The sequence below is a fragment of the Suricata suricatta genome, chromosome 3 (genome assembly GCF_006229205.1).
Source record: "Suricata suricatta isolate VVHF042 chromosome 3, meerkat_22Aug2017_6uvM2_HiC, whole genome shotgun sequence".
NCBI lineage: Eukaryota > Metazoa > Chordata > Mammalia > Carnivora > Herpestidae > Suricata > Suricata suricatta.
Window position 1 is genome coordinate 130,151,856 of NC_043702.1, and position 12,172 is coordinate 130,164,027.

Sequence of the window (12,172 nt, forward strand, 5' to 3'; positions counted from 1 at the left end):
GAAGTGGAAGGAACCAGAAGCTGAGGAGCAAGGCTGGATGACAGATCTAGATGTGAGTATAGACAATACACATGTTTCCACAAGGATAACTTGGATTCTGTTTTTTTTAAGTAGGCTCTATCCTGGGTGTGGGCTGAAATTCATGACCCTGAGTTCAAGACCCGACCTGTGATCAAGAGTTGGATGCTGAACTGACTGAGTCATCCAGGCGCCTTGATAACTTGGACTCCAGGCTCGAGACCACATCTTTAAGCCTGATTCAGCTTCATGTTTAAAAATACACTTGGATCTTTCAACAACATGATTTGCACAGTTGTAGCTCTATAAAAATTGTCTCCATTACATAATGTTCATGAATTAAAAGTTCTGAATAACACACTCACCTGGTTCCTAAACAACAACAAAAAAATTGACCAGGAGTTTCCAAGGAGTGACATTAAGTCCTTCCTTTTGGTCACTAACAGATGACACCATCCACCCACAAGACAGAAACAACCTTATATTTCCTAAGTGATGAAACTAACATTTGACTGCTTTGTTTTAGAAAATTTTTCAAAACACACCTTTGATTTTCTTTCAGATAGCTATTTGTTAGTTTACTACATTTCCTTTGTACGTTGTAGACACGGACAGACGTTGTCACACATTTATTTTAGATGACAAGAATTTAGACTAAAACGTATTTGGCTAAACCTAAAAAGAGTGAAGAGAGCCTTTAAATATAAGGCAGATATTACTCAAAATTACTTCTTTATTAATTCAAATTGCTGATGCTCATAGTTCTCATACAGGGACTATGGAATTGAAAAAAGTCTGCTATTCCAATTATTTTAGTATGTCCTATTTTCAAGGATGGGGTTAACAAAAGCCCACACCTCTTATAAAACCTATAGCACAAACACATTTTGTTTATTGGAGATAATGTTTGGTGATTGGTTGATGTTAATTCATGTATTATCTGTATAATTTCTTTTTTCTCATTTTAGAAATGTTTATCTGTTTTGAAAGAGAGAAAGAGAGAGAATGAGAGGGGGAGGGGCAAAGAGAGAGGGAGAGGGGGAATCCCAAGCAGGCTCCACACTGTCAGTGCAGAGCCTGACATAGGGCTCAATCTCACAACTGTGAGATCATGACCTCAGCTGAAATCAAGAGTTGGATGCTTAACTGACTGAGCCACCCAGGCGCCCCTATAATTCGCTTTCTAATTCTTGAAGATTAAAAAAACAGTTTTGGCTTTGGTTTAAGATTTCATGACAGTATTTTACTTTTGTAATGTAATGTAAGTTCTGAATCAAGATACCTAGGATCTAAGCAACTAGGCTTAGGAATGGAATAGATCTGGACTCAAATTCTTAATTTGCTTTTTACTAGCCAAGTAACATCAGGGAATTAATTATCCTAATCATATGATACATCTTCTGAATCTTGAGTTCCTCCTTTATACAACAGGATGCAATACACAATGTAGTGGATAACGATTTCATTTTGGGGTTTCAGTATCCCTCCCCACCCTTTTTTAAAACCATCTCACGATGTATCTCTCCCAGTTAAGCTCTGTCACCTCCACTCTGAGTGTGTTCAGTGTGCTTATCAATATCTGAACTAGATTATCTGTTTTTCATTCTAACTGAAACAATGAAAAAACACCTTAAGCACAGAATGGGTGCTCAATCAATATGGAGAAATGAATGGATAAGTGATGAATTAGTGAATGACCAGACATATAACTTCCTCGAGGCTGTCAAACAGGAGCCTGCCTCTTACACGGTGGGTAGCTCACTCAAGCTGGTTATCCAGGTATCCGGACTTAGCGGAGTTCAGAGGTGAGCATGAGTCCCAGACAAAATCAAACAGGGCTCCTCTTCAGAGGCTGACAGGTATTCTGAGGGAGAGAGGGCAAGACTCTGTTCCTGTGACCTCAGATTATAAGGCCCCTGTGAGCCACTAGCTGCCAGCAGTCATTTTTTTTCCACTGCATGGAAAAAATTTAATGGACAATAAAGCCAAAGAGAGGAGAGCAGAGACGAGAGATGGAAAACATGCTAGTAACAACACGGCCAAATCCCTGAATTCAATCATACCTGAAAGTAGAGTTTTCTACTCAAGCTTCTTTAAGTTTGGTTTCTGTCACTTTAACCTGAAAGAACCCTAAAATACCTATGGTGTAGGGTTGTTTTACAAAGTCAAAAACAACATGTACACAAAGCATCTACCGTGGTTCCTAGAACACAACAGGTATTTAGTGAATAGTCACTATTACTATCTTAGCCCTCATTCATTGCATGTTTCTGGGAAAACCTTTCAATATCCCAGACTTCATTTTTCTTGCCTGAAAATGAATGGCTGCATTAGATTTTAAGGTTCTTATTACTTCTAAAATTCTGACTATAAATACTTATGTTTCCTCTACATGTTTCCTCTACATGATTAAACATATGCCAGTTTGTGGAAATCACAGATGGTCTATTAAATCAGGATTATACTTAACACTGATTAATGTCATATCTTTCATAAGACTGTGTCGGTGAGACAGAATTAAGAACACAGGAAATGGATATATTCCAGGGAGGAGGCCATAGCATCTTTTTATAATGAAGAAAAGGTAAGTATAACCCTTTTATAGGAGTTAAAAATAGTTTTGCTAATCAGTGGTTTCTTACCTGGACAGGGCCTAATGCTGCACATGATTATTTCTACTGCGTTCCCTTCACATGGCCGCCCACCATATTGAGCTGATGGATTATTGCAAGTTCTGGTCCTGGTTCGGTTGCCACGTCCACAACTCCGTGTGCATTCTTCCCAAGGGCTCCATTCTGACCAGCTACCATCCACTGCACAAAGGTGAAACGTCGTAAACACGGAGACAATCCAGAGTTAGTGAACAGAAATGAATATCTATCAAACATGTGCCTATCGAGGCGCCTGGGTGGCTCAGTCAGTTAAGTGTCCGACTTCAGCTCAGGTCATGATCTCGTGGTCTAGGAGTTCAAGCCTCTCGTCAGGCTCTGTGCTGCTTCAGGTTCTGTGTCTCCCTTTCTCTCTGCTCCTCCCCTGCTCACGTTCTGTCTCTCTCAAAAATAAATAAACGTTAACAAACATGTGCCTATACCCTGAACATAGAGATGTACCTGGACACAGCTTACGCTGACAGTTTCTCATTTCTGAATCTGACCCTTGGCAATGCTTCCCACCGTTGGCTGGAAAGGGGTTGTTGCACAGACGACTCCTCTTTTGGATGCCTTTTCCGCAGGTGACACTGCAGGACCGCCATGTAGACCACTGGGAATATCCACCGTGAACTGCAAATAAAACACCGTGTTTTTGTCTCTGTGTTTATAAATATAAAAACTACAAATTGAGTTTCATTTATGCACTGGGTCTAGAGCTGGACCTATAATTGCTGAGAAATTGCTTATGGATGCTCTCCTCTTTGGTAAAATTAAAATCTTTGCAGGAGAGAAGAATGTCAGATAATTAACTGGGTTTCCTCCCAGCTCCAATACTAACTCATGTGGAAATGCCTGCCACAAGAGTTAGAGACCAAGAAGTTTAAATACTGTTTATCTTTTGGATACATCATTCCTTAAAGAAAAAGAAATGCATTGATTTCTGAGAATAAATGTGACTTAGTTTTGAATCCAAACTTCAATTTGGAATTTTGAATTATTGGCTTGATATTCTACTGCTCTCAACTATGTTGTTTCAGTCCCTTCAGTTGGTAAATTGTGATGCGATTTTTGTTCTCTCCCCACAATCTAGAAGCCTCTTAAGGGTCCAGGAGGCTTTGACTAAGACGCTTAATTGTTTTTATGATTTAGGTCGCCCCAGATGCTACTTAATGCGAATGCACTCTGCTCACACTCACCCTGGACAGTGACTGGCACCCTGACAAGGACAGAGCCCATCGAGTTTCGAGCAACACATTCATATTCAGATGTGTCTTCTTTTTGAGCAGCAGCAATCTGTAATGAGTTGTTGGACAACACGCTAACTCGGTCATCCCAAGGGATAGAGTGCCCTTGACGGGACCACGTAATGGTTGGATGAGGCTCTCCAGTTGCCTGACAATTCAATATGACTTTGCCACCAGCATGAATGACAGTTTCTACTGGCTCAAGAGTGATAACAGGAGGACCTACAGAGAAAAGCACACAGTGTTTTCTTAGTTTTTATGAAGCCATATTGACATTTTTATCAATATTATATAGTAACATTTTATTAAAAATTAGGCTGATTTGTTTATAAAACACTGTAGCTTCTCAACTACTAAAGGTGCAATTGCCATTGATAGATTTTTCATAGCGAAAAATCTTTGTTTTATTTGCGAAATGTCCAAAATTTTATTTTATTTTACTTTAATTTTTTTAATGTTTTGTTTATTTTTGATAGAGAGAGAGGCAGAGCATGAGAGAGGGAGGGGCAGAGAGAGAAGGAGACACAGAACCAGAAGCAGGCTCCAGGCTCTGAGCTAGCTGTCAGCACAGAGCCTGACACGGGGCTCAAACCCACGAACGTGAGATCTGACCTGAGCCGAAGTCGGAGGCTTAACCGACTGAGCCACCCAGGTGCCCATGAAATGTCCAAAATTTTAAATCCCTAAGTAGATTAGCCTACATCATGGGCTCTGCAGTTATTCTTGCTGCATACTTATATTCAAATTCTGTTTCTGTTCCTTAGGACCTCTCTGAGCCTTGTATCCTTCAGAGAATTCTTGTTAGACTTCACTAAGATAAGCCTAGCTCTTTGACAGGGTAAGTACATAATATTATTAGAACTATTGTTATCATCATTGTTTTTTCTATGTTTTATATGGTGAACACTCACTTCTTTCCCTTCCATCACTTCTGAGGTAAAGAGTCATTATTAACTTATTCTTTCATAACTGGTCATCATTCAGTTATTCAATAAACATATCGAGAGCCTACTATTTGCCAGGCATTGTGTTAGATGCTGAGGGTACAGAGATAATAGATGTAACTTCTAGCCTCAAAGAGTTCCCAGTCCATGGATAAGACAAGTAAGTAACTATAATTATTTAGCTGTTCTATAATATAGTTATAGGATTTTTAATGGAATAGGTAGAATAATATTTAGTATAGAATAGGTAAATGTGTGGTAATATGGATGCATAAACAATAGTGACCTAACAGATCAAACAGAGGCAGTCACTGAAAATGGAGAAGAAAAGGAAGATATTCAAGACTCATTAAGAAAGTAGAAATAACAGAACTTTGTCACTGACTTGAGAGGAACTGATGACTACAGGCTTTTGACTTGGGTAATATAGTAGAACACAGGAGGAAGAACAACTTTGTTTGGAGGTTGTAAGCAATGATTTGTATCCATTTAGAACCATTGAGCTTGTGGTATCTGTGTGACATTCATGTAGAGAAGTCTAGGTGGTAAGAGAATATTAATATCTCCAGCTCAGAATAGAGATATAGGCTAGCAATACAGATCTGTGAGCCTTTCATGAATGGATAAGCAGCTTCAGAAGTGAGTCTAAAAGGAGAGGAGGAGGACCAAAGACAGAAACAATGACAGCATCATTATTTTTTCTTTTATAATTTATTGTCAAGTTGGTGTCCATATAACACCCAGTGCTCATCCTAACAAGTGCCCTCCTCCATGTCCATCACCCCTTTTCCCCTCTCCCCCACCCCCATCAACCCTCAGTTTGTTCTCAGTATTTAAGAGTCTCTTACAGTTTGCCTCCCTCGCTCTCCTTAACTATTTTTTCCCCTTCCCTACTCCCCTATGGTCCTTTGGTAAGTTTGTCCTGTTCCACTTATGAGTGAAAACATATGGTATCTGTCCTTCTCCACCTGACTTATTTCACTTAGCATAACACCCTCGAGTTCTATCCACATTGCTACAAATGGCCAGATTTCATTCTTTCTCATTGCCCTGTAATACTCATTGTATATATATATATACCACATCTTCTTGATCCACTCATCAGGTGATGGACATTTAGGCTTTTTCCATGATTTGGCTATTGTTGAAAGTGACAGCATCATTAGAGATGAACAGAAGACAAGCCATAAAATGATACTAAGAAGAGATCACTGAGGTAGGAAGAAAACCAAGAGAGAATGGAATCCTGGTTATCAAAGGAAGGAGTTTCAAGAAGGAGGGAGAGGTTAATAATATCTAGAGTAGATCAGACTGTCAGACTGCTCAAGTGAAGTCAGGAAAAAAATGTAAAAGAGCTGCAGCTAGCTGCTGGCAGAATGCTTGTACTGGTCTACAGTGTCAAGCAGAATAGAATATGAAAAACTTCATGGGGAAGAAGGTTGAACTGGATTTTCAAAAATGGGTAAGATTATATATAGAAGAAGGGAGTCTACTTGGAGACAAGGAAATAGCATGGAGATGGATTTAGCTTTGAAAGGATATTCACCCTGCAGAGCAGCAACATACAAGGTTTTAAACATTTAATCAGAAGGGTTCACTTCTGAATAGGTAAGCAAAGAAGAGACTGTGTATTCTTGAAGGATGAAAGCTGTGTTTTTGTGGGATTGAACTGAATGGTAGAATGGTTTGCTCAATGAGAGGTAATGAATATCGGTAATTCGGGGTGATGGTTCTGTTTTAGATGGAGCAATGCATCTGGAATAATAGAACATAAAACAAAAATAGAAGTAAAATGTATTTTACTGTGACTATACCACCATTATATGTAAAGATATTATTGACATGCTGTCCTTTACAAAGTAATTATTTCATATGAGGTTTGACTTTCTCAGTGAGTATTATTAATGCATTATTCATGTATATGTCCACAGGGTCCTACTCAATTACTTTCTTATTTGATGTTTATATTAACTTTAGGAACTTTCAGGGCTGGGGCTTTTATTTTTCTCCCAGTGTTAAAACTTCATTATGTGTTTAGTAAACTGTTGCTGAATACATTAAATGCCTCCAATTAATAATGCAACACTAAGTGATAACCTAAGGATTAAATGAGCTCATCTGCTCCCTCTATTATGTGTCAAATGAAACTCGGAATCTTAATTTCAATACCATATTTGAACATTTCCAATTGCCTAGAGGGCTATAAATGAACTCAGTGATAAAATTCCATATGTCCATCTTTCAAGGGTGAATTAATTCTACCAGTTACATAACGATCAGTTAAATACAAGTACTTAATCTAAATGAAAACATTGCTTCTGGTGCTTTAATCTTAATTTTAAACAAATTATATTTTGGTTTTTTAATATGCCTCATTTATTTAAATCAACTTATTGTCTGTAGGTGTAGAGGAGCTAATCTAATGCATTTCTTAAACCAATCAGTGGAACACTGTTCCAGGCGAGATTAATCGTTCTGACACCTACCCACATTCACCCAATAGAGAGCGGAGGAAGGTTTCATGGAAAGAACATTTATTTGGGAAACATGGCATAGTATGTCCTCTTCTTGCTAAGTTATAACACATCAATATATTAACATTTCAGGAATGATCTGCAGTAAGGAAATCTGGGGATTAAGCAGGGCTTGGCATATAGTAGGTGGTCTTTATATGCTTGATAAATAAATGAACTTTTTAAATCTATTTTTTCTCAGACTTGTTCAACCATGAAACTATAGTTTTTCCCCTGATAACATCTCACAAGGCTATTGTTTAATAAATATATGCGTTAATAAAACACTGTCTTCGTAAGATATGGAAACAACATGTCTGGCAATGGGTAAATGGGTAAAGAAAATGAGAATATATATGTTTAATGGAATGTTATCTAGCAATAAAAGGAAGGAAATACTGCCGACAGTATTTGGATGGGCCTTGTGGGCATTATGGTAAACTAATTAAACCAGACAGAGGGAGACAAATAGTGTATGTTATCACTTGGATGTGAAATGTAAAAAAAAAAAAAAAATTCATAGAGTAAATTGGGGGAAATGGGTGATATTGATCTAAGATACAAATGTTCAATTATAAGATGAATAAGTTCTGAGGAGCTAATGTACAGTATGGTGACTACAGTTGGTAATATTGTACTCTATACTTGAAGTTTATAGTTAAGAGATTTTAAGTGTTCTCACCAAAAGAAGCAAAACCAAAAAATGGTAACTGAAGTCATGGATGTGTTAATTAGCTCGACTGGGGCAATCATTTCACAGTGTATAGATATATCAAATTTTGACATTGTACATTTTAAATATGTAAAATTTTATTAGTTATATGCTAATAAAGCTGGGGGAAAACACCGTCTTAGATATTTACTAAATATCTATTAAATGCTAAAGTCTGAAAAAGTGAAAAGTCTTAGATAATAGTAGTTTAGCAAATAGCAGCTAGGAAATGCTAGTGTATAGCATCTCTTGATAGTGGATGAAGAAAATATAAAGTTATCCCATTAAATACTGAGCCTACTCACAAAACAAGTTTATTCACTTAAATTCTCAACTCAATGATGCTATCCTCATGTCAGTCCTGAGTCATTCCGGAGACCAGCCAATGGGTCCCTGGAGTTTTTCATGTCTTTCTAGTTCTGAAAGATCTGTCTTCTGATGGCGTATACTGAGGGGCTTTGTCGTGAGCATGACAGTCTGTCCAGTACTCACAAGTAATTCATGGAAGATTGATAGCCATCAACCTAGAGCACTTTTGAGTTCACTTATATTAGCCTTTTTTAAGAGCCACAAAACGTTTTTGTAAGCACAAGAACTGTGATAAACTATATGAAGGGCGCTTGACTGAATATATTGCAAAACAAAAGAAAGATCTGCTACCAAGCAACTGCGATCTGGAACTCCATGTGTTAGACTAAAATAGAAAAAAAAATATCTGCAAAACTGTACCTACTGGTCTTATGCTTGACAACAAATTGCTCTATCAGTAGTGGAAAACCAAATTATACACGCTCTGCAAACTACCATTAATATACCTGCTATAAAGTTAAAGAAAATGAACATTCTTGGTTAGGCAACATTTTTTAAATCAGGTGTTCACAGAGAGTTTAATACAGATGCTTACTCTGCAGGGTCAGACTCATGCTGCGCTCCACCGCCCCGGCATCGTTGGTAGCCATGCACGTGTAATCACCGGCATCTTCATTCTGTGGAAATAAGCAGTGTTTTATAAAAATGTGAGTCTACAGAGCAGGGTAGATAACTTTTTTCATCAGGATGCTGATACAAAACTTCATTCTTTTGGGAAGGGATTTTAATGGCAATAGAAAAACCTACAGGTATTTTACATCATAAAGGCGTTTAAGAAAAAAGAAAAAAAAATTCCCAGTCTAAGATTTCTAAACAGCCTATTATTGCTTTCTGGGAATAATAATTTCTAGGAAACCAAGCAAAACTAATATTTTTATAATCTTCTATCCAAAATTATTTCACTAAAGAAAAATGCCTACTCTGTTGTAGATACCTTAAAAAGCATTAAAATATTGAGGGCAAGTTAAAAAATATTGAGACCTTCTAATGGGGGCTATTAAAATAAATTAAGGATGAACTTGAGGGGACAAAGTGAAAAACTAATTTACTGATAATGATAAATCACAAAATATGAGTCACAAAATTATACACATATGGTATAAAGGGTTGCCTGGGTGGCTCGGTCAGTTAAGTGTCTAGCTCTTGATTTCAGCTCATGTCATGATTTCAGGGTTGTGAGATTGAGCCCAGTATCAGGCTCTGCACTGACAGCATGGAACCTGCTAGGGATTCTCTCTCCCCTTCTCTCTCTGCCCGTTCCCCACCTTTCTCTCTCTCTCTCTCTCAAAATGAACTTTAAAAAAGCCTAAAAAGTAAGTACTATATGAGTTTAGATTTGGTGACTAATTAATCACAGATTTTGCTAAAGTCTAGTGAATAGAATTTGCTAACAGAATCACTAAGTAAATAAAAGAAAACTAAATTTCAGGAAGTAGAGGAGGGTGGGAAAAAGAAGAAAGATGTTTAACTGGAGGTGTTAATACATATTCCAAATAGAAATTTTCAGTAAGAAATGGTAAATGGAACTTAGAAACATCTCAGGGTTAGAGACAGATATCTAAGTATCTGAAACTGTATGGTGAAAAAATTAGTATCGGTACTAACATTGGTATGAGAAGAACTACCAATGATTCAGAGGAGAAGGTGGAATGTGGTAATGAAGAAACCTAAGAACGCACCAGTGTTACAGCAGTCAAAAGTAGAAATCATCTCAAAATTGAAGGGACAATGAACAACATCAACATTGAGATAAAAACCATGAGAATGAAAGACTAAGAGTGGTTCCTTGGATTAGGTGATTACATATTGTATGCTAATTGTTATTTCAGTTAATTCAACAATGCATTAAAAACCACCCATATGTGGTCTAGTTGAGAAATTTTTAGGTAAAATATCTCATTCACTTGACCCCCAAATTAGAATAACATAAAGCAACACTCATTTTCTGAATTACTAAAACTTTTGGAGAGCTTGATACTGTTGTCGGCTTAGATATGAAGGTTATCCTATATTTTACTTGTAATTGTGTTTGTAATTCTTCAATTTCTGTGTTCTGAATCAGATTTGAGGAAGTTATCTAATGATGCTAAGTAAAAATATATCAATGATTGGGAACAAAGCAGCAAAATTATTTTGTTGCTTGTACTTCTTTGAAAAGGCTAAAAATACTCAATTAGAACCACTGTTTCAGTTTTTTGTAAAAACCCATTGATTCAGATTTTCCCATTTAAATAGGAATGCAAGGGAACTTTTTCCTTTCATGGCACCTATATAGAGGGATTAATTGTGGCAGTGAAAGTACACATCAATGATTTCAGTGTGACTTACTACAGTGCCGTAAATGGCCAGGGAGCCATTGAGAAGTTGACGGATTCTGTGGTTTATTTCAATATTCGCCCCCTTTCTGCTCCAATGGATGGTTGGGGCAGGATCTCCTTTCACCTCACAATTCAAGATTGCATTACCACCAAGTGGCTCAATCCAGTTAGAAGGGTAATCACCTTTGAAGACTGGAGGTTCTTGGAAATAATAGATAATTAATTATAAGCAAAAGGAAGCTCTGATAATTTCCTTGTGATTTTGACTTATTTAGAAAGATAATTTAGTGAAGAAAGAAAAAGCTACTTTTGAACCCCCGTGCTAATCAACAGATATTTTTGTTTGTTTCAAAACTCTAAGCAGATGATTCTGTTTTGTACCAAATGATCTCTTTGCTTACCTACTTTTGAGTTGAATGTTGATAATTTTTTATTTCTTATGAATTTGCACATCTGTGAAATAGGACTACATGGATTAATAAACCGAAGTTATAGTATATTACTATATAATAAGAAAGCAAAATGCAAACTATTCATTGTAAATATAGGATAAACTAAAAATAGAGCATGTTTACCTACCTTTCACATAAACAAATCCAATTGCCTTCACAAAACCAACGCTGTTCTCCGCGGTGCACACGTAAGTGCCCGAATCCTCTTTTGACGCTCTTTCAATAACAAGTTCACTGTGTCCATGAACACTGTCAAAGTGCGCTGAGAGAAACAAGTTAGGAAACAACATAAATGCCTCTCAGTAACCTGGGAAAAGAATCACAACAGCTCAATGTTTTGCAGGTTGGATTTATGAGTTGGTCAGCGATTGAACCAGAGATCTCATCATGACGTTGGAGAAGAGAGCCTTTTCCACAGATTTCTTCCTCTGAGCTATTGGCTAGGTCTCTAGACCCTTGTTTGAAGAACGAAAAACAGCAGAAGGAACAGGAAAAGAGAAGGAAAACAAACATCTTCTAAAATTACTTTAGATTTAAAGTATACCTTTCATCTCAAAGCATTGCCTAAATCTGGCTTAGAGTCTCTCTAGGTTTCAAAATATTTCATTCAGACATATGACATTTTCCATTTCATTTATCTTGCCCCCACTTTTCCTCCCAAACACTTTACATCAAAACATGAAAAATTTTTCAGTTGTAATTCAACTGACTTGGCAGGTCAGAGGGGAAATCATGAAAAACATATGCTAGTTAGGTAATAATGACAACATGATTAAGTTTGTAATAATTTAAACTTCTCCATAAATGGTGATGATATAAATATTTATAAAGGTAGTTCTAATATTTGGAATACAGTATAAGGCAAACATGCTAATCCTAAAACAACTGACACTAAATAAGATTCTGATTAGACCAGCCAATATCTAATTATTTAGGTATGTTTACCTTGCA

The 12,172-nt window shown here is 37.0% G+C and overlaps 1 protein-coding gene across 1 annotated transcript in view; it reads right to left on the minus strand.

The window, feature by feature from the left end:
• The window catches only part of HMCN1 (hemicentin 1), a 436,837-nt gene that overhangs the window by 37,745 nt on the left and 386,920 nt on the right, over positions 1 to 12,172 (minus strand). The window contains exons 84-89 of the mRNA XM_029935183.1: positions 11,349 to 11,483; positions 10,780 to 10,970; positions 8,987 to 9,068; positions 3,866 to 4,135; positions 3,129 to 3,299; positions 2,661 to 2,831 (exon numbers count right to left, since the gene is read on the minus strand). Coding sequence (XP_029791043.1) covers positions 2,661 to 2,831; positions 3,129 to 3,299; positions 3,866 to 4,135; positions 8,987 to 9,068; positions 10,780 to 10,970; positions 11,349 to 11,483 — 1,020 coding nt within the window. The remainder of the gene's footprint in view (positions 1 to 2,660; positions 2,832 to 3,128; positions 3,300 to 3,865; positions 4,136 to 8,986; positions 9,069 to 10,779; positions 10,971 to 11,348; positions 11,484 to 12,172) is intronic.